The sequence below is a fragment of the Lepisosteus platostomus genome, chromosome 1 (genome assembly GCF_059453375.1).
Source record: "Lepisosteus platostomus isolate fLepPlt1 chromosome 1, fLepPlt1.hap1, whole genome shotgun sequence".
In the NCBI taxonomy this organism is placed as follows: Eukaryota; Metazoa; Chordata; class Actinopteri; order Semionotiformes; family Lepisosteidae; genus Lepisosteus; species Lepisosteus platostomus.
Genome location: NC_142611.1, coordinates 40,645,481 through 40,672,318, shown reverse-complemented (window position 1 = coordinate 40,672,318; position 26,838 = coordinate 40,645,481). Strand labels below are relative to the sequence as shown.

The 26,838-nt window shown below is 34.4% G+C and overlaps 1 protein-coding gene across 4 annotated transcripts in view; it reads right to left on the bottom strand.

Annotated features, from left to right (window-relative positions):
- slc2a9l2 (solute carrier family 2 member 9, like 2) overlaps positions 1-26,838 on the bottom strand; it is a 299,312-nt gene that overhangs the window by 142,407 nt on the left and 130,067 nt on the right. For all 4 annotated transcript variants that reach the window (XM_088628586.1, XM_088628577.1, XM_088628568.1 and 1 more), the window contains 3 exons: positions 25,141-25,273; positions 18,929-19,116; positions 14,512-14,622 (listed from right to left, as the gene is read on the bottom strand). In XM_088628586.1, coding sequence (XP_088484712.1) covers positions 14,512-14,622; positions 18,929-19,116; positions 25,141-25,273 — 432 coding nt within the window. The remainder of the gene's footprint in view (positions 1-14,511; positions 14,623-18,928; positions 19,117-25,140; positions 25,274-26,838) is intronic.

The window sequence follows — 26,838 nt, the reverse complement described above, 5'->3', positions numbered from 1 at the left end:
ATACATTTAAACTAAAAAAAATAGTCAGAGGTACAGTACTGTATGTAATCTTTCTTTAGCCTACAATTATAGCAGTCCAGTAAAGGTGTGTGATTTACACTAGAACTCTTGTAAACTATAGGCTTTGTAAGATTTGCAGTAGAAGCCATAGAGCAGAAGGCATGAAGTTAAAAATAAACTGTTTTAGACATGCACCCTGCAAGTCCAATTAAAAAAATCATGCCAGCAGGAAATCCATCATGCAGAGAATATCAAGGCATTGATTTGGAACAAAGATTGTACTATTTAAGGACAGACATTATAATTTTAAATCATACAAATAAATACCAAAGTCATTACAAAACTTAAAGTGAATCAATGTATATTTTAAAAAATATGTGTTACTGCACATGTCCAGTATTTTTAAATTGGTCATTTTTCATCAATATTTCTATATGCATGCAAATAATAATGCTTTATTTTTCTGTTCAGCTTTTAAAATACCTTTTATTCCAAATGCAGTTTAATATTTTCTATTAGTTATCATTAAGCATGTATGAAATGCTGTACATCACAAATAAAGTGAATTCCACTTTACAAATAGAAATTGAAAGTTCAGACCATTCACACATACTGTATAAATAATAACCACGAGGGATAGAGTTTTTTCACCAATTCACAGATTACAAACAGAACTGTGTAGACCCCTTTCAAAGGCATTTACTGTACCACTTCACATTATAATTTTGTTTTAGTTGTTTTCTGCCCTTGCCAATGAATTTGAACTATTTGTATTCTAAAATCAACAACTTGTAAGGAAACCTTCAAAATGCTCATTCTTTGTTTACAAAAGAAATGCTCAAATACCAAATGGGGCTGCTGTACTCCTGACTAATGTCTTTCACACAAATTGCTTCAGTAAAATGCCCAGCTCCATTAATCGGTACAAATGTAAGGTGCTTTGGATTTCTCAGACAAATAAAGTATTTTGATTATTAATAATAATATATGCATATTTTGCCTTGCACTTTCCAAAACTAAAAAAAAACAAAAACAAACCTGTGTTAAGTCACTACATAGAATCCATAATGCAATCTCTGATCATTTGCTTATTTGTCAAGCTTAAATTTAATACCTGACACAGGCATTTCAATTTTTTTCAAATAGTATCAAATGTCAAATAATTCCATTTTGTTACCAAGATTTAAAATGTCCTTACATACCATACTATGCATATCAAAGAGTTTTATTGCTGATGTAATCACCAACCAAGTAAAGGAATTATGTTTTCTAACATTCTCACAGTTCAGTGAATCTGAAACACCTTGTTGTTGAATCCAATTGATAAATCAATTAATTTGTGTTTATTCTCTGTGGCACTAAGGGATTCTGTGTTCTAAGACAGATGAACATTCATGTTTTCAACTATTCAAATAACTTTATTTACTGCATATTATTTTTACTCATAAAGATTATAAAGGATATTTGGCAGAAGGAAGATTTTAGTTTTTATTTGCTCTGGTGACACCTTTCGATGTTCCTCAAATTAAATTTATTTCAATGTGTCTTCAAAATGATTTGCTCGATTCATGTCAAATGTAAAGGCTTTAACTTTAAACTGAATTTCACCTGTAGCTCAGATGGTTGGGAAATGATACCAAATTAAGTGATGACGCCTAAGAGAACTGGAAAAACAGTGACAAAATGAGCTGCATCCAGGAAAGAGGTTAGAGATAGAAGGGACTTCATTCATATGGAACAATATGTACTGTAAGTAATAATTAGCAACTGTATAAAACATTAATACTGAAAGAGATAATCGGATTTTCTTCTTGCTTAAAAAAATGAAACATGTCTGAGATGTAGGTTCTGCAGAGAGAGAATGCTCAGTGTGCATGAAGGAACTGACAGGTGAGGGCTATATGAGACTGCAGGTGGTACAGCCATGCCACTTCCTGCAGTAAGACTGATGTAATTGGAGCTCCAGCCTGCTGTGCATTGCTGTTGAATTGGCTAATGTTTTCAAAATGTTTAAATGTTTTGGGCAGAAATTGCATTTACATTCTGAAAATGAATACACTCTTGTAATGAGCCATCAGAAGTTTACTCTCAAATGATAAAAATTTAAATCCCTTTGTTTACAATATTAACCTTAATTCCAAGAGCAAGGCTTCCGTTGGACATACAGTAAGAATGAGGGTATGTCATGTTTGTTTATAACCAATGTGAAAAGCACTAGTGTATCTGGGGTTCAAGTAACAATATGATAGGTTTCAAGCAATAGTAAATAGAAAGTTCAACAGGTTTTAAAAGATGTCTTTAAGCAACCTATTAAATCAATTTTTTGCCATCATGAAATGCAGGGTCTTTTTTTCTATATAGAAGTAATATTAAAATTTTAATTTTGGTTTGGTTAATCAATACAAGGATGACCAAGACAATTTATTGAAAACAATGAATAAAGGATCTGAAATTAAATTGACTCCTCATCCACCACTGATTTCTCATTCCATAGCATTGCACATACTGTATAAATTCATGGCAGCCACAGCTATGTCAATTACCTTATCTGGGCCATGTGCTCTTATTCGGGCTCATTAGTGAGACATATTTGACTTTGACCAGTGACACAGATGTACATATGGATTAGAATAACCTATAATCTTGTCTTTTAGAAAATAAGAGAATCCATACATTGCAACAACACAGCAGCAGTATACTAGTAAGTGATAAGTGATAAGTCAGAAACTATTACACACTAAACTGATGATGAATGTAGTGAAAAAAATAATAAATTAAAATGTGCATGTAACTAATTGAAAATATAATGTTTTTTTTTAAATGAAACAGAAGATCAGCAAATCTGTGTTGAACACAGATATGTAACATTGATCATGATATGAACTTGAACTTGAAATTTATTGCCATATGTAACCGGTACTGGTACAATGGAATTCTTACTTACAGAAAGTCTCTCGATTGTAAAACAAGTGTAAAAAACAAGACAAAGTGCAAACAGTGCATCAAGACAATGTAAAAACAAACAATAGACAATGTGCAAGTAAACATGTAGACAGTTTGAATGTAAACAATACAGACGTGTAAACAATGACTGGAGATGTGCAATAGATAAGAAATCATAAAGAGGTAGATGGTGATGGTGTAGGTGTGGTCCGAGGGGGATGGCTAAATGTGTTCGCCAGTCTCACTGCTTGTGAATAGAAGCTATTGAAGAATCTAGTGGTAAGTGTCCGTATGCTCTTATATCTCTTGCAAAGATGTGAAATACTGTACAGTATATTTGAAAAAGCAACCATAGAAAGGTATACAAATGAACAAATACAGTAGATGGAACTTGCATGTCAATAAATATATACAGTAGCTTAGAAATAATCTTCAGCAAACTTTAAAAATGTTACTATTGCACTCTATGTGTGTTTAAAATAAAGGAGAGCATACTGTATTCAGCTAGTGAACACTTTAAAAGTATTATTATTTTGGATCATAACATTTCATGAAAGTTTTTCAATAATTGTATATAGATATCATTATTTATATACAAGATTCACTGAAGACAGTGGGATTATAACCATTGCCTGATCTTTAAATCTGAAAGTATAATTTTGAATGTTTTTGAAAACTGAGAATATTAATGGTTCTACTCCACATAACAACAACTATTTTTCAGGTTTGAACTGGTGGATCTGTTATCCTCTGTAACCACTGGAACCCTTTGATATTAGAAAATTTCATTACTTCATTGCAGATGGAAATAAATATATTTTTTTCATATTCTCATTTGTGTTTAATAGTTAATAATCATATTCAACATTAGTGTAACCCAAAAGCACACATTTTGCTAAAACAAACACTTTATCTACAGAGATGATCTGGTCATCTACTGTATCTGCAGCATACATATTCGACAGTAGCATTTGACCTCCCTGACCTTGTGAAGTGGTATAGATTCAGAGCACATCCTCAGTGCTTCTCTGAACCCTGAAGCCATACAGCCATGACAAGTGTCAAATCCACCAAACTAAAGGTCTTGTCAGGTGACACAGTGGGTTTAGGATGTCTTCAAACATTACAGAGTTACATTACTATAATAGGCATATATTGTACAGTATACTGAAAGAGCCATATTTACATTTTCCTATATGGAGACATTTACATGCTCTAAATTCCCTCCGCAAATTCTACAGTGTCCATATTAACTGACATGTAACAGGGCTCACAGAAGCACTGAACTATTAGAGAAGATGACAATACCCCCTTGTAAACTAAGGCTTGTTTCATCAATGTTGTGTGACTGCTAGATATCTGCAACCTGCTAACTAGAGAACACAGGAATGTAACACAAGATTTTCAGGAAGCAGTTAGCAGTGTTTTTGCAAGTAGGTTCCCAACCTGGAGTTTGTAAACTATCATAAAGCAATTTCAAAGAAGCATTAGTGACAAAGGTCCCTGGATTATTTTTTCACTTCTCTGGATTGCTTCACAGATAAAGTTATGTTCTTTGAAACATTTGCAGTTCGTTTATTCCATACCTGTGCATTTTAACCATTCTCTCACTTTGGTTAAGGTTTGTTTTGCTCTTATCTGTTCATAAAACCTTATTCCAAAACAGTCTTTACTCATTGTATTTAACAAGATGTAATATAATGGCCTGGGCGTGTATTTTAAAGAATGGGAGCTGGAAACAGCACTCACCTGAGTGCAATATTTACAAGTTATATATATAAAAAAAAAGTCAGTAATGATTGCGATTTAAAACACTTGGATGAAATTGGTTTGTCTGTCTTTATTCCTTCCAAATTTCAGTTAAGGACTTCCATTTAACAATTTTTGAATAAATTACTGTAGTTAAAAGGAAGCCTAAATTCATACATATACAGTACACCACATACAGTTCATATTCTCACATACAGTACCTGTACAGTGCCTTGCGAAAGTATTCGGCCCCCTTGAACTTTTCAACCTTTTGCCACATTTCAGGCTTCAAACATAAAGATATAATTTTTGTATTTTATGTGAAGAATCACCAACAAGTGGGACACAATTGTGAAGTGGAACGAAATCTATTGGATTTTTGAAACTTTTTTAACTAATAAAAAAATGAAAAGTGGGGCGTGCAAAATTATTCGGCCCCTTTACTTTCAGTGCAGCAAACTCACTCCAGAAGTTCAGCGAGGATCTCTGAATGATCCAATGTTGTCCTAAATGACTGATGGTGATAAATAGAATCCACCTGTGTGTAATCAAGTCTCTGTATAAATGCACCTGCTCTGTGATAGTCTCAAGGTTCTGTTGAAAGCGCAGAGAGCATCATGAAGACCAAGGAACACACCAGGCAGGTCCGTAATACTGTTGTGGAGAAGTTTAAAGCCGGATTTGGATACAAAAAGATTTCCCAAGCTTCAAACATCCCAAGGAGCACTGTGCAAGCGATCATCTTGAAATGGAAGGAGTATCAGACCACTGCAAATCTACCAAGACCTGGCCGTCCCTCTAAACTTTCAGCTCAGACAAGGACAAGACTGATCAGAGATGCAGCCAAGAGGCCCATGATCACTCTGGATGAACTGCAGAGAACTACAGCTGAGGTGGGAGAGTCTGTCCATAGGACAACAATCAGTCTTACACTGCACAAATCTGGCCTTTATGGAAGAGTGGCAAGAAGAAAGCCATTTCTCAAAGATATCCATAAAAAGTCTCGTCTAAAGTTTGCCACAAGCCACCTGGGAGACACCCCAAACATGTGGAAGAAGGTGCTCTGGTCAGATGAAACCAAAATCGAACTTTTTGGCCACAATGCAAAACGATATGTTTGGCGTAAAAGCAACACAGCTCATCACCCTCAACACACCATCCCCACTGTCAAACATGGTGGTGGCAGCATCATGGTTTGGGCCTGCTTTTCTTCAGCAGGGACAGGGAAGATGGTTAAAATTGAGGGGAAGATGGATGCAGCCAAATACAGGACCATTCTGGATGAAAACCTGTTGGAGTCTGCAAAAGACCTGAAACTGGGATGGAGATTTATCTTCCAACAAGACAATGATCCCAAACATACAGCAAAATCTACAAAGGAATGGTTCACAAATAAACGTATCCAGGTGTTTGAATGGCCAAGTCAAAGTCCAGACCTGAATCCAATCGAGAATCTGTGGAAAGAGCTGAAAACTGCTGTTCACAAACGCTCTCCATCCAACCTCACTGAGCTCGAGCTGTTTTGCAAGGAAGAATGGGCAAGAATTTCAGTCTCTCGATGTGCAAAACTGATAGAGACATACCCCAAGCGACTTGCAGCTGTAATCGCAGCAAAAGGTGGCTCTACAAAGTATTAACGCAAGGGGGCCGAATAATTTTGCACGCCCCACTTTTCATTTTTTTATTAGTTAAAAAAGTTTCAAAAATCCAATAGATTTCGTTCCACTTCACAATTGTGTCCCACTTGTTGGTGATTCTTCACATAAAATAAAAAAATTATATCTTTGTTTGAAGCCTGAAATGTGGCAAAAGGTTGAAAAGTTCAAGGGGGCCGAATACTTTCGCAAGGCACTGTATATATAGTATTTTTTCTATCATATTAATGACATTTCATATTAATTAAGTTGTATTAATGCAACAATTTGGTTTTTATTTAATAAACATAAAATAGAAAAGTATAAAGTATTCATGTTAAATAAAGTATTCACATTTTTCATCCAAGATGTGCAGTCTGCTCAAGTGAGTGACAGTTACAGGATTTCAAAAGTTCCTGTCCCTCTCATCCCCATCTGTTTTCCTGGCACTGCTCTGGGAGTAAGAGTTTTTCCCAATCTAATTAACAGCAAAAGTAGCAGAGCAAACACGTATGTAATCTTGCTAAAAAAATCTTGGCCAGAAATTATTCAGTATCTCTTACATAATAAAATTCCTCTCAGCAACTCTGCACAATAATTTTAAATTTAAATAGTGTGCACCTTTTATCTGTTTATGACATATAATTTGGTATATTGACCCTCCAATTTATTTTGAAGGATACAGTAACTGCTTAGCGTAATCAAAAGTTTAATATGAAGTGATTAAGTTCAATTTTAGCTCCGGGCTAATGTAGAAAAATATTTTCTTCTGTAAAAATTATAAAAGAACTTCATTCTGTTATTAAAAAAATAAAACTAATAATTATTACAACAAAAATAAGACACTTGCCCTGCATTTAAAATTTTAAACTGTATATACAAGTCTGTTGCATTACTGTGGCTAAATTCAGATATTTCTATTTTTATACTGTCCGAGTAATAACAATCATTTCGGATGGATCCACAGAAAGAAAGTTTTAAAGATTTAAAATCAATAAGGTAGTTGCTGCAATATCATTTTGTTTAATCTAAATTGTATTCTAGTTATAACTACAGTATCTTAACAAGAATACAATATAGATTAAAAAATAATTAGGATCAAGATTAAACATTACTTAGTAATTAGTCATAGATTATTTAATTTTTGATAAGAGAGCTAATTACATTCACCATTTGCAATGAAATAATTTATGACAGGATACATAACAAATAATATATGATGTGATATGACATCATACCTTCATTTTGTTATACTTATGGAAGTGGAAAAATGCTCACAGTCAATCTTAAACATGGATGTGCTATGTTATAGTCAGAGGAACAGACAATACAGACTGGATATAGACTAGAACTGGTGATCATTTATTCATCCATTAAGCATCCACCAGACCAGATGGTGATAGTTGTCCCTCGGGTATTCATTTGAGTTAATTTCTGATGATAGAACAAGTAGTTTATGATATTGATTGCAGATGGACACAGAAAGTCTTGAGGGACTATTGTCATGTAGGGACAAGCACTGTGATGTTGAAATTTTGCTAGGATAATTGCTGTAAGAAAATTTCTGTACAGCTTCTGTGCTTGTACAAACAAAAGTTCTAGTACAATAGAACTTCTACAATGAGGTCAAAAGAATGCAGTTCATAAGATTACCACTGACAATTTACACCCCAGGTGAATCACTCATCCTGCTGTCTAGACTATATGTTTTGAAAGTACTGTGTACAGCGAAGTTGTGCTACAAGGGTTATAGATGATAAATGTCTCAACTTTTATTCCAAAAAGTCAGAAGGAAAAGAATGCTGGAATCAATTATTAAAAACTGTGAATAATAGAGAGGCTATGCAAAGGGCCATTTCAACTGTCTTCTATAAATTGATTGCCACACACTTGTACAGTCAGAAAACATATTGGACATGGTCTGAATTTAAAAAAATTATTATGAATGAGTGATCTTTCTTGTATGCAATGGAGAGCCAATAATTTGGCATTGAATCAGCTTTTAATGAAGTCAGATATGTTGCATGATGCTGCCCTATTTTTATAACCTTTTAAAGTCTATTTTGGTTGTTTAATATTTTTATCATTGTGGCATTGACAGGTAAAAAAATAAAAATAGATTAAGAAACACTAAAAACCATAATTAATTAATCCACCCAAAAGTAATACATCATGTGAAACAAAACAATTTCAGCATCAGCTTTCTTAGGAATAAACTATACGTGCTGTAAAATAACAGCAAACAGATGTGGAAAATCAAAGTTAAATTAGAAGTCTTAACTCAGGAGTTGTTTTTAAAATGCATGAGATTGATTTGGCTTGAGTAAAGATAAGCTAAATAGGTAACTCTACATTTCAAAATTTAAATTATTAAATACAAGAAATTTTTGTGGCAAAGTGGTTCAGTGAAAGTTTCTAAAATCGTTTTCCAATCTCACCAAGGATGTAATGAACTGCAAATCTTAATTAAAGTAGTTCAGGTGGGTAGCTGCGTCAGCATGAGTAGGCTGCAAAGGAACAAGTAATAGGTTTATTCCATGCTGAAAAAAAGAAGAAGAAAGAGAACACAATGTTTCGGCCGTGGAGCCTTCTTCACACCTGAAGAAGGCTCCACGGCCGAAACGTTGTGTTCTCTTTCTTCTTCTTTTTTTCAGCATGGAATAAACCTATTACTTGTTCTTAATTAAAGTGTTACTTTAAACCCATCTGACCTTTTTTCTGGTTTTGAATTGAAAGGTTCTGAAGTTAAATTACCTTATCCAAAAATTAAAATGTAATATGTGTTAATAATTGAAAGACTGAGTAATTCTAATTGAGATAAGTAAAACATTATCTGAACTGGACAAGAGCAATTCAGAAACTTGGAAACGTAAACTATTATTCTTATGTTAGCTAAATATAATATTAATTATTACACATATAATAGTTTACATAATTTACAGTATATTACATTTACCCACAGATATTTAAGTTAAATAATCTCTTACCTCCCTGAGTTTACAAATTTACCATTTATTTTTAAACTGTTGATTCTCCCCTGTTTAAACCTTTCATGCAGAATAATGTTTTAGACTAATACAGTATGCCATAGTTTTGCATTTAAACAGAAAACAAATGTAAACACACGTTTTCAAAGAAAAAATAATAGTGCAACAGGAAATCTGTGACAGGGCAAAATGATCCCTACATCCAGAAACTATTAAACCATTTATAACCATCGGTAAGTGTTAATATTGTAGCAGAACAGGTTGAGGAAAGATTACTGTTTTGTTAAAATTTCCATGAGAGATTCCTGTTTTCAAAACAGAAACTGTTTCATTTGGCTACATTTCCAGAAGTTACAGAAACGTTTTTGTAAATTTTGACACAACTTGTTCAAGAATAATGGATCAATACAATAATGGAAAAAAAGATTAAAATATCAATTTTGTTCCATTCAATTAATTTAAAACTGGCTGTTTGCAATGGCAAGGTGTGCCCCTTGTGAGATCAAACTCTTGATTTGTTTTTGCCTAGATAGGGTTCATTATTGCTAGCTCAGAATATACAGGTGTACACCTCAATCAGGTAGGCTAACTTTGAGCATTAAAACTTCACTTCATGAGTGCAGACTATACTGTTGCTTATTGCAGTAAAGAATAGGATACTCAATAGCACCAATAATGTGTGTTATATAGGGAGCAATACACACAAAATGACCTTGAAAAAATTTAAATATATAAATGCACAATAACACAAAATAATCTAATCATATGATCATTTACAGTGATAATGCGATTAACTTCATGTACCCTAACTGCTTGGCTTCATGCACTACCTTAAATGAGTAACTGGTTTAAGCAGACACAAATCAATCTCCTTTAACTACAAAATCAATGACCCAAATGACTCATCCAAAGTGTTTCAAATCCATTATCTCTATCTGTATAGTTTGTGTAAATGGAAATTTTTAACCTTTTGGAAAAGGAAATAGTCACATAACTACTGTCAACAGTTTTCTATGTTTGTGTAATATTTATGTCAGGATAATAATAATAAGTTTGCTGTAAATACCACATAAAATATGGCATAGTACAGAAATAAATCCATACCTTAAAAGGCTATAAACAATGATAATAATTACATACTTTTGAAATAATTTCGATTTGGGATATTGTAAATGTAGGTAAGATGTAACAGTATACTCAAGGACACAAATTTTAAAAAACTCTGTAGAACTTTAAAATCGGCTAACAATACTGAAATGGGTGAGATGTTGGACCCCTGTGCGAAGCCGTGAGGAAGGTAGTATGAGCAAATTTTAATCCAGTATTCCAAATCCAAGTTGTTAGGCAAGAGCGAAGTCAAAAGTAAGAGAACCAGGTCGGGTAGTCAAAGTAGGCAGGTTGAGAATAGTAGCACTCGCACACTAGAGAAAACTGTGGAAGACTTCTCAATAGTGAGTGTAGGTAAGCCTGTGAAGAGAGTTTCATTATTTAAGAGAGAGAGATGTGGTTGGATAATTATTTCCTGGATGAGTGTGTGGAATTAAGTACAAGTGGGAATGCCCGGAAGCTTACAGGAGAAGGTACGAGTCATGACAAATACGTTCTGATTATATCTCAGGAATGTTAATAAGATCCAAGAACAATTATTATAAACTCAAAAGCTTTATAAACACCAAACTTTAAAAAAGACTATACCAATTTGTTGCATTGTGGCATTTATCCTTCTAAATTATACATCCCCTAAACACACATACAGTATACATTTTAGTCTAAATAATCATTCTTAATCTATAAAATAGACATTTCACAACAATATTCAATTTTCATATAATTGTTATCATTTTCAATAACTGCTTATTCAATCAGGGTCACAGTGGCCCTTAGCCTATCCTGGGAAGCGTTGGGTGCAAGACAAGATACATACTGGATGGTTTCCTAGTCCACTGCAGGGCACACACAGACACAAACAAGCATACACTCACACACAATTTTTACAGAAACCAGTTAACCTACCAGAATGTTTTGGACTGTGGGAGGAAACCGGAGTACCCGGAGAAAACCCACATGAATAAGGGGAGAACATACAGTACAAACCCAATGTTGATAGGACCCCATATCCAGAATTGAACCCAGGGCCCTGGCAGTGCTTACCACTGTGCCACCCTTGTGCAAATACTGTATATTTGTATTATTTGTTACCAGAAAGAAGCATGAATATTTAAAAATAATCTGAATTTGTTTATGTCTTATTAGACAGATCTTATTTGCGTAGGATCTGTGGACTGAGATTTTCCTCAAGGGGCTTATGCATGACATCAAAGTACAACCCATGCATATGTCTACTGTATATGCATATTTTCTTACCATTGCTTTAAATCTAGATTTTGATTTAACAAAATTAAAAGATGATATTTTTCTTAGATTCAATATCACATATCTTTGTCCACACTTACCTGCAATTAGTCTAATCTACTGGCATGCATATGTTCATGTACTGTACATGTGAATAATTAATGGAGTTTAAAAAGTCCAGGAGGAGATCATACTATTATCCTGGAACAAGTAAAGGTTTATTCCATGCTGAAAAGAGAATAAAAGAAACACAAAGTTTTGGCTGTGGAGCCTTCTTCAGGTGTGTTGAAACATTGTGTTTCCTTTGTTCTCTGTTGAGCATGGAATAAACGTTTGCTTTTTCCTTTGCAACCTACGCATGCTGATGCAGCTACCTACTTGAAATACTATTATCCTGCCTATTTCTGCTTACCTACATACATAAATATCAAGTTTCTAGCTAACTAGCTCGTGCATTTCATTGTATACTTGGTGTTTGCTCTCACTGGAGACAGACCTTACCTTGCAACTCTCCATGCTTCTTGCACCTGCTCAAATGAAACTAATCTCTAATTCTCCTACTGGTTTTGAAAACTATAGAATTCCTGACAATTTGAAAGAAAAATCAAACATTAGAGCTGCTTTTCACAGTGCAGCAGCTGGTCTTGCATCTGACCTTAGTCTATTCCTTTCCAGACACACCAGTTGCAGTTTACTTGCAACTTTGTCAGCACTTGAGCCCACCTTCTGTCCTGATTATCTTTGCCAAGCACATTTTTCATTTTCCAAAAAAAGAAATCAGCCATGATAGTTTGACCTGACACAATCTGTTCACCCTAGTCCCTTTGTTGCACTGCCATCTTCCCTAACCAGGTACTGTACACCCCTTGTACTGCCCCCTGTTACTTCCTCTGTCACCATCTTTTCTCTCTTCCCTTAACCAGTCACTGCCATGGAAGAAAAAGAGAGAGGCAAGAACAGACAAGTTGAAAAGAAAATATGCAATTCATTTCACAATATTACTTTACATTATCTTTCTAGAGACAGATCTTACTGTGCTAATGTCAATGGTTTATTCTTCTTCAACACGTTTGAAGGAAATACAACTCCAAGTGTCACTGACTCAGCAAGCCACTCAAATCCAGACTGATTTGGAACTGAATTTCTCCGCCAGCATTTTTCCAAGTTTCCAAGCGATTGATCTCTCCTTGCTGACCTCTATCACCTTATCCAGCCGCACTAGTTTGCTAGCAACTCTTCCAGGAGCCAAATCCACCTTCAGACCAAATGCATATTTTTTCCAAAGCCATCCACCCCAGTCAATCCTCTTCACGCTTTGGAAACAGCCTCTGGACTTGCTATGCTGTCTTCCTTCTCTCTCTTGACTTGTCCCAATGAGGCCTCTCCACGGGCTTTGTCCATAACCACCCCACTGTCTGTGTGCATTCTTTTCTCTTGTTGCTCCTCTCACAGTCCTTTCCAGATCCACTCTTACTCCTTTTCCCTTTCTTCTCATTTCATTTTCTTTTTATTGTCAGGTGTGTTACTCACTTATAGTACCTAGGCCCCAGCAAGATGTCTATCCTTCCCTTTTTCTATCCAAATATTTACCCTATCCACAGGAGCCTGCCTGGCCAGTGATGCTTGCTTCACCCAAATTCGGTCTGGGCTCCTCCTTCAGAACTATTGTCTACTACAGACAACTGTCACCCTTAATTCTCCTTTTGAGTCTAGTATCCGCATATGTGTCTATGAAATAGGTTGCAACTTTTGTGTATTGCACCCAGTCTCCTCTCAGTCTAGGTGTTTAGCTCCATACTGTTTCTGATGTTCTGGTTAACTGTCTCCCTTCAGTGGCCTCTCTGACTAGTGACAGCCCCAACATTCACCTCACTTTCCTGCATGAACCTCCTTTCCTTGTTCTGCATTGCATTTAAAATTGTGCTTATTAACTTTGTCATCTCTTCAGATGCATGAGGAAAATTAGCATTAAAAAGGTCAAACTTCAATTTCAAGTCAATTTGAAAAATGTAAAAGTAAAAATATATATTGTATTTTTTTCTCATTGATGCTTCAACCATTCAATTTTTTTTTTACCTTGACTCAGGTTTATTTGACATCTCTAGATAATGTCCTTGATTTTATCCTTTTTGCACTTCCTTGCCAGAAGCCGGGGGTTGCTTACAATCAGAGACGGCTTGAGCAAATTTTCCAAGAAGAACTGAAAAATATTTCACCAATCCTATGTGTAAATTTGTTAGATACTTGACCAAAAAGACTTGAAGGGATCATAGCCATGAGTTGTACTAAGGAACAGTCAGAGCTTCCTTGGTCGAGGTTAGGTTGCCAAGTTCAAGCTTTGGTTTTGACTGAAATATGATTGATAATGATAGAGCTTTTTAATGAGCACCCCTTTAATGACAGTAACACGCTTTTAATGAGAAATGAGAAGTTACGTAAAAGCAGAAGGTTGTGACATTGAATCTTTAGCTGAGACAGTAAATACTCAAATCTTCTCTCAATATCAATAAGGCAGCTGTTAAAAAACCTGCTCATAATGTCATACAGCAAACATAGAGCTCAACATAAAGCTCAACCTCAAGAGCATCGTGGACTATGAAGTCCCATTTTGAGAAATAACACCATGCCACAAACACATCTTTTAAGCTTAATGATATATTTAAAACCTGAATGCTTTAACTCTAGACCTCTAAGGGTAAGATAAAGTCACAATAAATTTACAGTAAAAACTAATGGATTTTGGATTGATAGGTTAAATAACTTTGTCAAAGATGACAAAACAAAAACACATGAAAAGATTAATTAAGATTAATTCAGACAAAACATTAGAAGAATAATAAACTTACAGATAAAACAGCAGCCAAGGTCTCAATACCTCCAGTGCTCAAGGTAATGTAAGGAATCAATTCATTAGCAAAGCCTGCTTCTTTGAGGATGCTGTTTGTGTAGAACCATATCTAATAGGAGAAATGAAGATGAAAAGGCTTTTAAATCAATAATTTGTGAATTGTGGTATGATATAAAAGTTTTACTTTTAAAAGTTTGACTTATAAAACTCACTTTACATGTGAGATCAAATTTCCTAGTTCATTTGCTTTTGAAGTCCTGCTTTGTCTTCAAATATTTGTGAAGACAACGAGCTTTTAAACTAGTGGTTTGTGACTTAAGAAAAAAAAACAAATTAGTCTGAAACAGTTGTGTAATCATAAAACAACCAAAATACGAAAAATGTGTTGCTAGACTATTACACAGGCAAGTTTAGATTATAATACCTTGCAGTTTAATAAAAATAGTTTGTAATTCCTTGTTTTAAAGTAAATAACACAAACACCAACTACCACTTAAAAAATGCATTTAGAAAAATTAGAAAAGGTGTGGATTTATTTGATTATTATGAATAATAACAATCCATGTGTCTTGTGTATTTTAACAAAAATACAGGCCAGCAATGTGACAACAATAAACTGGTCTGGTAATCCATGCATAACTATTAAGAAACAAGTAATTTAAAAAAATGGTACTGCTGGAGCTCAATGGTTTTATCCTGCCCGTATACACTATTTCCCAAAAAAGTAATTTCCTAAATACCTTGAAAATGATATTACAAATAAAGGTTCATAACAAAATTAGATTTAGTTCTGCATACCTTAATAGTCAAGCAGGATTCTACAACTGTTAAATGCATATGTGGTGTTTTGGCAAGCATGTTAGAAACCTGATCAGAATTTTAATCTTCGGAGTTGCTGCTTTAAAACATTTCCAAGGTCAAGCCACATCTATGCTAAAGCTCAAAATCTTCATCACTAAAATGCCAGTGTATCTAAATCTGTTACTGACATTTCAGCTATGCACAAGGGAATTAATTAGATAAATTGTTGAAGCTTTAAGAATAATTACTGTGAAATTGTTTCCACTCTCCTTTAAAATATAGTTTTTCACTATGACTTTTTCCTCTTCTCATATGTATAGTCTTATGTACATTAGCACATTGTCTTTTTTCACTTAAATGCTTAAATTTAGAGAGAACAGACTTCTCAATAGTTTTCATGGTAAGAATTTGACATATCAACAGTTTTTAGTTATAATATTTAGTAGGGGCAAAAGTTTAGAAAAATATCTTAATAGTAGTTACAGTCAATTGTCATGAGAGTGTGCAGGTTCTAACATTGTAGTTCACAAGTGATGGAATATTTTATATCAATATTTAAGGAGTGAAGAAAAAGGAGCTAGCATTCTTGATACACATAAGCACTACATTTTCTAAGATCTTGGTGATATCTCTTCTTTCATTTAGAAGTCTTTTAATGCAGCTATATTGTAATAGATCAATTATTCATTTATTCTACTTACATTCTGTAGACAATTGTATTGTATTGTTTAAATTACCATATGCTGAAACATTTTAGAAATCTAAATGTAAAATCAAGACAAACATTACATGGAACAAAATCTTAATTCTTTATATATTCAGGTTGTAAAATTATTTCATCTTTGGTTAACACATTTCTGACAAATTGTGTGTATTGTTGTGCACATGGTACATTTATGTCAAGTATGTGTATTTAAGTTAATAGTACAAGTTCTGTCCAGCATTGTCTGAAGTATGAGTGTGCAAATGGAATAGAAATGTTATGTACTCATTCCATTTGGTTTCTAAAGCAACTGTAAGAGCAATGTGATTTGAAGGTTCATGCTGATGTACAGCTCTGCCCAACTTATCCAACATGCTTGATTAATCTATCAATAAGGTAAAGTGATACATGATTTGAGTGACCACTACTTTGGGGCAGTGAGCATTATTGAGCTGAAAAATTGAATGACTGCATTGATATTGGTGTTGCTGTGACTAAGAGGGTAGCACAGGCACCAAAAGTAGTCAGAATAACACTGCAGAAAGATTATGATCAGCAAAGACTATGAGGATTATGAGGCCATCTCTTAAAATTGGCATGACTGGTCCTTCACGCTATTATACTATCTCCACTAAAGAGATAACAATCCAGACTCAAACAACTTATTTTCTATACACTATTTCACTGGGATGGTGAAAAAGGTAATAATAAAGATAAAATTGTATATTCTCTATAGCAAGTGGGTTGCATTAGATTTTACATTTAAATTGAATGTATGCCCTGAAAAAATAACTTTGAATATCCACAATGTCCTTTAATGTCCTCGAACTACATTAAAAATCTCATTTCTTATTATTTAAGGTAAATACTTACTATACAAGAATAACAAAAAACAGGTCTTGGCACGTTTTTAAAGATGTTCATTGATAGAATATTGATGTCAATCCCTTAGGTTTAGATTCATATCAGAGTAGTTTTCTTCTGCCCATCTGTTGCCCAGTTGTACATACGAAGATTATGTATTATGGGAGGCAATGCAGCTAATAGCACATCCACAACTGTTACACATGCATAAGTCACTTTAACCTGAATGGATGTACATAGAAATTAATAATTTCAGCAACTTGGAGAACAGGTTCTAACCTGTAAATCACAGGTGGGATAGATAAACACTAACACACAACGGATGCATTAAAATCTTTTCAGGTTTTGAAGTAGATATCTAAGATTTTGTTTTTAACCTGTATTTGAATGCATTTTATACATTGAAAAATAAGTTATTTCAATGCTTTTAAACATTAAGTCTATATCCCACTTGACCTTGGATATATGCTGAAAGGTTTATGACATATTACTCCTGAGAGATGTTGAATTCAACTTTAGTATGGATGATGTTAATATCCTTTCTGACTCAAGCTTTGTAAAAGGTATTCATTTACTAAGGTATCATGGTAGAATAAGAAAGATCTACTTTTAACTGCATCAGGAGAAAAGTTGAATGTACATCATGCTTAGAACTCATTATTAAGTTGGGGTGCTATTTAATAAACTCCTGAAAATCAGAGCTTGTTTTGTACTGTAGTTGTTTAATTCTGGTTCATGAGAAATAATGTTCTGACAAATAGAGAAAAACATGACAAATCTATCATCCCAAGAATGCTGCATTTATCTTGCTCTGTAAAACATTCTGAAACAAAATTCTTTCCCTACAGGTGCTGGATTTAGTTTAGTTATTTTTTGGATTTATAGCTCTTCTAAAGTGTAAATTATTATTTTAATTATTTTAATAAGATTATTTTGATAGTTACTTAAGTAATAGGTTTAATCCATGCTGAAAAGAGAAGAAAGAAAACACAACGTTTCGACTGTGGAGCCTTCTTCAGGTGTGAGAAAAACAGGGCAGTAAGCGAAGGAAATGTAGCATAGTAGAAAAAAGCTGGGAGAGAGGAGGGGCGGAGGCAGAAGGGGACAGACAGAGTGGCCAATCAGGTAGTGTGAAGTCAGGATAGGTGAAGAGAGGTATGAAATGAAACCAACAATGAATAGAGAGACTTTAGAAGAAAATGAGGAAAAGGGGAAGGTGTGATCCTAGTTACAAGATAATTTTAGATTCTGTAGTCTTTCTGATGTGGGAGTTAGGAAAACCATCTTTGAGAAAACAGACAGAGAGATTAGTGTGATCATGGCCATCAGAGGTGAAATGAGAAACACTAGGCTTGGAGAAAACTTTAATCTTCACAGCCCTAATGTGTTCTCTGAAATGGTCTCTGAGTCTCCTTCCTGTTTCCCCAATGTATATGGCCGGGCATTTACTGCAAGAGATACAGTAAATAAGGTTGCTGGAGGTACATCCGGGTGATTCAGAATTTTCCTGAGGGGCCTTGAATGAGTGCGGTGTTAGATATGTACTTGCAGGTGATACCGTGAGCTCTGTTGCAAGGGAAAGTGCCTGGTGTGGATGGTTGCTGAGGGCGTTCAAGGGAGCTGTGAACAATAGAACAAGGGCCCTTGACCGCCCTCAGCAACCATCCACACCAGGCACTTTCCCTTGCAACAGAGCTCGCTATATCACCTGCAAGTACAGGACATACTGTATCTAACACCACACTCATTCAAGTCATAATAAAATACATATTTAATTTGATACATTTATTAATAAACCCTCATATTTCTTAGTTTAGGTGGGTAGCTGCATCAGCATGCGTAGACAGCAAAGGAACAACAGGTGTGCCGAAGAAGGCTCCACAGCGGAAACGTTGTGTTTTCTTTCTTCTCTTTTCAGCATGGAATAAACCTATTACTTGTTCCTTTGCCACATATGTCTTTATAAATGTTAATTTTAAAGTGAACATTTAATCTGTTATTGTGTTTGCTTACACACAACATGAAATAAATGGCAATCCATACTTACAGCATTTAATCCACATAGTTGGTAGCAAGCCATAGTAACAGTAACTGTGATGATCTGCCATCGAACAGAACGATCACGGAATAGTCCCATGATGGAGATTAGCTGAAGAGTGTTCTGGGCTCTTAGCTCAGCATGGACTTCATCCATTTCCTCTGAAACATCATCTTTCCCAAGAAAAGCCTGAAATGCTGGAAAGAATTTTAATATCACTTACTGTGCTAATCAAGTTGGCTTAGAATTGTATCTATGACAGAACATTGTTTTCCAAAAAGGAATAGGTGGTGTTTTTGGAAGGGGTGCATACAGCTTTCCTTTACTTTATCAAAGTTGGGAAAGTGTTTCTATTGTAAGAACATACAGTATGAACATAAAGTTTGAAAATGAGAGGAAGCTATTTGGACCATCTAGTTCTTTTATTTGCTAATATGATCTCATCCAGCCGTTTCTTCAAATTGCTAATGTATTATCTTTGACAACCTGGTTGTCAACTAACCTATTGAGTTAACTCTTTCGATATCTTTAAGCATTCTGGATTTTTGTTCATGCACTTTTAGAATTTTTCCATTCTGATTTTATGTGAATTAGAATCATTATTTAGCCAAAAATGCTTGCATCGTGTTGTTATTTGCAGAAGAAGAGTATTTGTTTGAAATTAGATCTAATCAGAGCTAGAGTAGATCAAGTTTTTTGTGTATCCACAGAGAATTATCATCTGGAGATTTTGAAAGCTGCTAGAAGCGAAAGTCAAACAGCTCGCTGTTCAACTGATTAAATCTTAATTGCAATAATATTTAATCACAAGAGTGATGGATATTCCACAGTTAGGGGAGTTACTTTCTAGTGAGCAAAGGAGAATAATAATGTGGTACTGTATGCCCTGTATGCCCCTTTACAATTTCTTACTGATAGGAAAACAAGTGAGGTAAATGAAATGCCTGTGGAAGGAATTAAATTGGGAGCTATAAACTTCACAGGAAAGTAATTTATTTCCAAAGTCTAAAAGTTTATAATAGGTAAGATGTGTATTGTTTACTGATTTTGCAAATGAATAACTTAAAGCAGGGAGACACGATGGTGCAGTTTTAGCATTGCTGCCTCCAAGCACTCCAATGCACATTACTCCTGTCTGAATACTTAATAAAATGTTTTTCAACCTAGCTGTAGACAATTCAGAATTCGGTGTCCGACTTTTTAATTGAATTAGAAAGAGACTAGCAGTAATTATATGCAAATGAGATCAATATTTTTTTAATTGCGAAACAGAGAGAGAAATTGTATGTTCAAGACCAGCAACATGTGTGTGTCTGTAGGTGTTTGTGCACATTTAAGTATGATGTGATGTGAAAATCATCACATCAAAATGCTGTAAGAAGATTTAACTTTTACTGTACATGCTAAACCTACAGTAAAACAAATCCTCAACAGCAACAAATCAGGTTGAAGAAATGTGCTTTTTAGTGTGCTAACTTTTTATCTTCAGCTTAAGAGAAAACTATCTTAAAAAATACATTGCAAAGAAGTTGCCCACTGTATATAGTATTACTTTTCTTAGAAATTTGTTTTCACTAACTCTTCTATAAATGTAGCCCAATGCTGTGGGAATGAAGGGGAAACGGAATAATGAATCATACAGTATATACAGTATAATGTATATATAGTTCAGGTGGGTAGCTGCGTCAGCATGCGTAGGCTGCAAAGGAACAAGTAATAGGTTTATTTCATGCTGAAAAAAGAAGAAAGAGAACACAACGTTTCGGCCGTGGAGCCTTCGGCCAAAACGTTGTGTTCTCTTTCTTCTAATGTATATATATATGATTTTATATATACAGTATATCATCTCAGTATGTATTGGCCAAATGTTTAATTAATTAAATTAACGAGGCTCTCAAATGATTTTATATCTATAAAATATATAGCATATATATCTAAAAAAATAAATCAGACATTCGATTAAATTAAAAAATGTTTTTATTCAGTTTTATTCTTTTTTCTATTAATTATGTCTGCACATATTTTTCAATATGTGCTCTGGTTTTAACTCCACCAATTTAGTTTCCATCAAAAACATTATTTAAATAATTACACTTCTATCCATTGGTAATATTTAACACTTGAGTTTAAATTATTAATTTCTTCACTTGATGGCTATGAAGGATAGATTAATGGCAAATATGGATAGGGTTCAGAACAAAATACATCTTTGAGATCTATATAAGATAAGATAAGATAAGATCACTTATCAAAATACATCTTTGAGATCACAAAATACATCTTTGAGATCTTTATCTAGTTATGAGTCTGCCAGTTGCAAGCCCTGGATGTACTGTAGTATACTTGTTTGTGATATGAAAATATTAAAATAATTATAGCAACAAACATTGGGTATAAAATGCAAGCAGCACATGCTAAACCCCCATATCTTGTAGAATTGCACTGCTGTAACATTATGCTTTTCTATAAAGTAATATACTTTACTGTATTACTGATATGCATGCATCTATTGAACATTTTGGAAAAAGTATCTATCTAGTAAAAACATTTTCATAGTATTTGTAAATTATCTGTTAAAAACATTCATTCATAAGTTATTCATCTTGAAAAAAACATTTTTTAAAATAATTATTCATACTGTTAGACAAAGAGATATTGTTTATATATTTCAGAAACAAAAAAGAAAACAATAAATACCCCTCATACAACACCATAAGGAATATTATTGCCTGCATATCACATTTATGAATAAAGCAGTATACAGTATATCTTCAATATTAGGGAAAATTAGAAAGAATGACACAAAGGTCTGTTTAATTTTTTGTGTGTGATTGTAATGAATGTGATATTCTTCTATATGAATTTGCCTTAGTGTTATGATATTATCTTCCAACGTTTATGAGGCAGCCCAGTGAAGCAGCATGTGTAAAACAGATAAAGAAACTTGTTTCAAATGATGTGGAAGACAGGTAGTAGAAAAAGTGCCATGAGGGTTTTCCAAGTCTAAAGGGATTGACAGGGGTTCCTTTACAAATCTATAGGAATCAGACAAATTCCTATAAAAGGTACTATTAATGAGGCTCTCAGATGATTTTGGTGGTACTAGCTTCACTGCTGCTTCCAATGTCAACCTTGTATCAGCAGCTCCTGAATTTGGGGCTCAGTACATACCAATGACTGGCAGAATGTCTAAAGTGGTGACAGGTGTCAATGTGTGCAGTCTTTTATCGCTATATTGTGTGATGCCTCAAAGTCATACAGTGTGGAGTTCTACAGACTCTTCTTTAAAGAATTTGCTTAACTTTTCTTTTTACGGTTAACAGTGTAGTTTGTCTACATACAGTATATTCATACAAAGCATTTATACTTGTCTCTTAAAAATAATTGTGAATTTATACTATTAGATTTAACATGAAACTGTTTGGGGCAGCATGATGGATTCAGAGGTTAGCATTAGCTTCGCTGGGGCTCTGTGTTTGCATGGACAGGTGTTCCGCAGTCCTAAAAAGTTAACATAGCAGTTTAATTGGCTCCTAGAAATATTGGCCCTGGTGTGAGTGTGTGCATGTCTGCGTCTGTGTGTGCCCCGCAACAGACTGGTGCCCTGTCCAGGGGTATCACATCTTGCATTAGTTATTTGACAGGATAGGCTTTGGCTCCTACAGAACACTGTTTTGGATAAAGTGATTAGAAAATGGATGGATGTAACTATTTTTTCATCCTCTGCTGTGTTTGATAATTTGTCCACTCTGCTTTCAGTATGTCATTATTCATAGGTCTATTGTTTATTTCTTCTTAGACTTACAGGTAATGCAAAAGTCCTCAAAATAATTTTCTTTGTATTTTTGTGAATGGAAAAACTTTGGAATGTGAGAGCTCATATATAAAACAGATGTGCTGTGTGTTTAAACACAATAGAAACTTATTTATATGCATCCTGTATGAATATAGAAATAGGTTTTTCCTATATTCATACAGCATGGAACGGACATTTACCTGTTCCTTTGCATCCTACACATGCTCCCTACTAGAACCTCTGTATGAATATATGAAGAAGAATAAAACCATGTAAAATAAAATATTTATTACATTTAAGAACAGAGTTTACATTCATTAAAAAATATAAAATTACATTAATTGTAATACATATCTTTGAATGTCCTTATTCATAATACTTGATTCTTTCATTCTTATATCTATAATATTTTTATTCTTAGACTGACTATTTAAACAGTTCAGATAATGTTCACACTACTGGCATGTTCTGCTATCATTCTAAAAATGCAAATGCAAATTAACATTTAAAACTGGTTAATAGAAAGAAACAGTATGAATACTCATATACCACACACAACTCTATGAGGACTACTAGGCAGGTGGGTCACTTTTCAGACCATAAAGTAGTCTGAAGACTTGGATGCCATCACTTGCCCCTCCCTGGGATTGAACCCAGAACCTTCCAGTCAGAAGTTAGACGCCTTTGCTATCTGAGCTACCATAGCTCTGTTAGGACTACTAATCTTCCTAATTGATATCAATCATATACATTCTCATATAGTTAAGATGTTTGCAGATTATACTAAATTAGGAGGTTTAGCAAACACTACAGTGCCCACAAAGGGAAATAAAAAAGGTTAGATAGAAGACTGGGCAGATGTCTGGCTGATGACAAGTAATGTGGACAACTGCAGAGATTTACAGCTAGCAGGCAAAAGTATAAACTTCTAACATAAAATGGGAAAAACTGACTTCGAAGAAGATGAAAAACACAAGCACAATAGATGGTTATGTTGCCACTTTTTTGTCTATTATATACTTAAATGTGGAAGTAATAATAAGGGAGACAGAATGTAACAATATACTGTACAGTTAATGATTTAGAAATAAAAGGATGGGGTGTTTTTACAATGAATATGCCAGTTCCTATTTAGAATATTATATATACTGTATATGGTCACCACATTACAAAAAATATATTCTGTATATATTGCTGCTCTGGAAATAGTTCAGAGAGAAGTGACCAGATAAATTCCAAGACTCTGAAAAAAGAAAGGGTTGAAGAAGTAAATCATTTTAGTTTTGAACGGTGTCACGAGATCAAGGGTTAGGGTTAGGGTTCGCCCTAACCCTAACCCCACCGGGGTCAATTTAATAAGGCACAATTAATTAACCAATCTCCAGCTTCCACTCTTTACCACACCTCCCCAGAATCAGACTACTTAAACACTCTTCACTAGGTTTCTAGTGTTCAGTATTGGTTTCCCAAGAAGATCTTTGTTTCCAGGTCTTCTGTAAACTACCTTTGTTCACTATCGTTCCCGGATTTGAATATTGGCTCGACAACAACTTCGGATCACGGATTTCGTGATTTATAGCATTATAGCAAGCTTAGTGAACTACGCAGTTCTACTCAAATAAGCCAACTATAGCTGTAAAATAATTAATGATATCATATTTACATTTTTTATTCTTATATTTAATTTGTAATAGATCGTTATCCAAGCGATTGGTTAGAAGGATGTAAATACTGTTGTTGACTATTAAGGCTAAAGAATCTTTTTCTTTTCTTTAGAACTGCAACTACAAAACAAACACAAAAAACCTCTTTGAAAATGAGAGGACAAGCTTAACCACAATGCCTGTCACCAGCGCAGAAACAAGCAGCTGTTCACTGGCGCCGAATTCAAATGCTTGCTGAAGGTTCTCGGCCAAAATTGGTCACTTTCAAACGGATTAGCGAAATTTCGTTTTTGTAACGAATTACAAGGTACAGATTCTTTGTGTTTGGTTTTACGAAAACTCGTATACCAAATGTTCCGGGGTATGAGTGGATTTGATAACTTTTTGTTGGTCTTACTTCTATCATGTATTTTTCTGCCAGTCTGGGCAAAAGATACAAACTCCACACAGATAGCATCCCAGGTATTGTACCCAGGGCCCAGGCACTGAAAATAAGCAATACTAACCACTATGCCACCCTGCCAGCCCATACCACAAAACAACATCTTGATTTTTTTTATTTTTTCCTGAAACTGCCACAAGAAGAATGAACAACTTTATTGTTAACTTAACTTATAAATGATAACTTAATTTTGATTTTGTCTAGATCATGTATTTTAAGCTACTAAAGCATATTAGTTGCAACTTAGCTGTGTCTTAGTTACTTATAGTAAACTCATTTCCATCTCCACTTTTAGAACAAGGTTGCTCAAACAAAGTACCTTTCTTTGCTCCAATAGAATCTTGCTTCTCCATCAGCAGGTACCGAGGGCTCTCGGGAAGAAAAGGCAGTACAAAGAGCTGAACTAAAGCAGGAAGCATAATAAATCCAAAAAGGAAATTCCAGTGGGACTCCTGCAAAACAAAATAAATATAAGGAACAACAATGCGGAAACATTTTAGTTCAAGTCACACACAGTTGCTGTCCTGATTTTTTTACCTGTGATTGTCTATTGAAAATCTAAACAAAAGTGTAAACTCAACTTTGAATAAAAATAAACCGAACCATAACAAACAGTTCTTGTACTTTAAGTTGTCTATAGTTAACCAATTTGGGTCCCAGAATTAATCATTAAATAAAATCAGGCAGCCCCCTAATAAAGACACTGTACATACTGTACAATTAGCCATAACTCATGGTGTTACTGTTCTGAGTTTGGCCACATGATATCTCAAAAGTGTGTGGTATTGTTGTTTCTGTCCCTCAAACACAGGGGTCTCAGACACAGTTACACCGCAGGACCCTAATCTTTGTGGCTGATGATGAAATATTTGTTTTCTCAGAAACAACTTTGTTAAGAATTGCTACACTTCTCCAGTTCTATATCCTTATGTTTTAACAAATAAGTAACATTAACCACAGTTTCTGTTTCTATCAGTGGTCAGCGCAAACTTGCATTACAACCCTGAGTAACAATTCTTAGGGTTTCCGTCCTTGCCGCTCCTGCCCTGCAAGTTAGTCCCTCTCTGCCTGGGCGCGAACCCGGGTCTCTGGTGTCACGCAACAGGGAACTTGCCAGCTGAGCTAAAAGAGAACTCCCTCAGCCCGGGCGACTGAGATCCCTGTTATACGCAGGGTCATATTCGTTACACCTGCTTGAGAGAATATTCAGAAGATTCTAATATTGTGAAAACATAGAGCATGGACTACTGTACACTTATAGCAATACACAACTAAAGTAAGCAGGTAACATGAATATTCTATTTCAAACTTTGTAATTGGAGCTGTTCATTAGTACATTTTAAATCATTCTTATTTCTATACACATATTTTGTTATATTTATTAAGTGTCACAATGAAAAATATTTGTATTTAGCATATATTCAGGAAACTAACTGAAATACTTTCTCTTATCAGTCTCTTATTTGTCTGTAAATACTGTATATTGATGTATCACTAATAATGAAGGTATTTAACATACTGTATATCATTTATTTTTTTATTTCAGTTCTACTCAAGGAGCATTTTATCTAGAATGCCATCACCATTTTTAGAAACTCAGGCTTAATGGGAAACCCCACAGATGAGAAGTCTTACATTTTGGCAGCTGAGCTGTTACCGGCATGACACTTATAATAATAATCATTTGCAAGTGCACAAGCTCAAACCTGTTTTTAAACTCTTTGAAAAGATAACCAAGGTTATAATACAACACACCCATACTAAGTGCATCACACAAATTTTACTGAACCAGAGAAAATGTTTTTCAAACCACTAGACAACTACAAAATAACCATAAAATAAAATATTGTGTATCTCATAAAACTACAGCATTAAAATAAATCTGTAAAACCTGTTTTCAATGTAGCCCATTTTAAGGTGTACAGTTTTATATTTACTTGCATGCTGATTATATTGTTTTGGGAGTTTAATTTGCTTTGTGTGATAGTTTACATATGGTAACACTTGGATATACTAA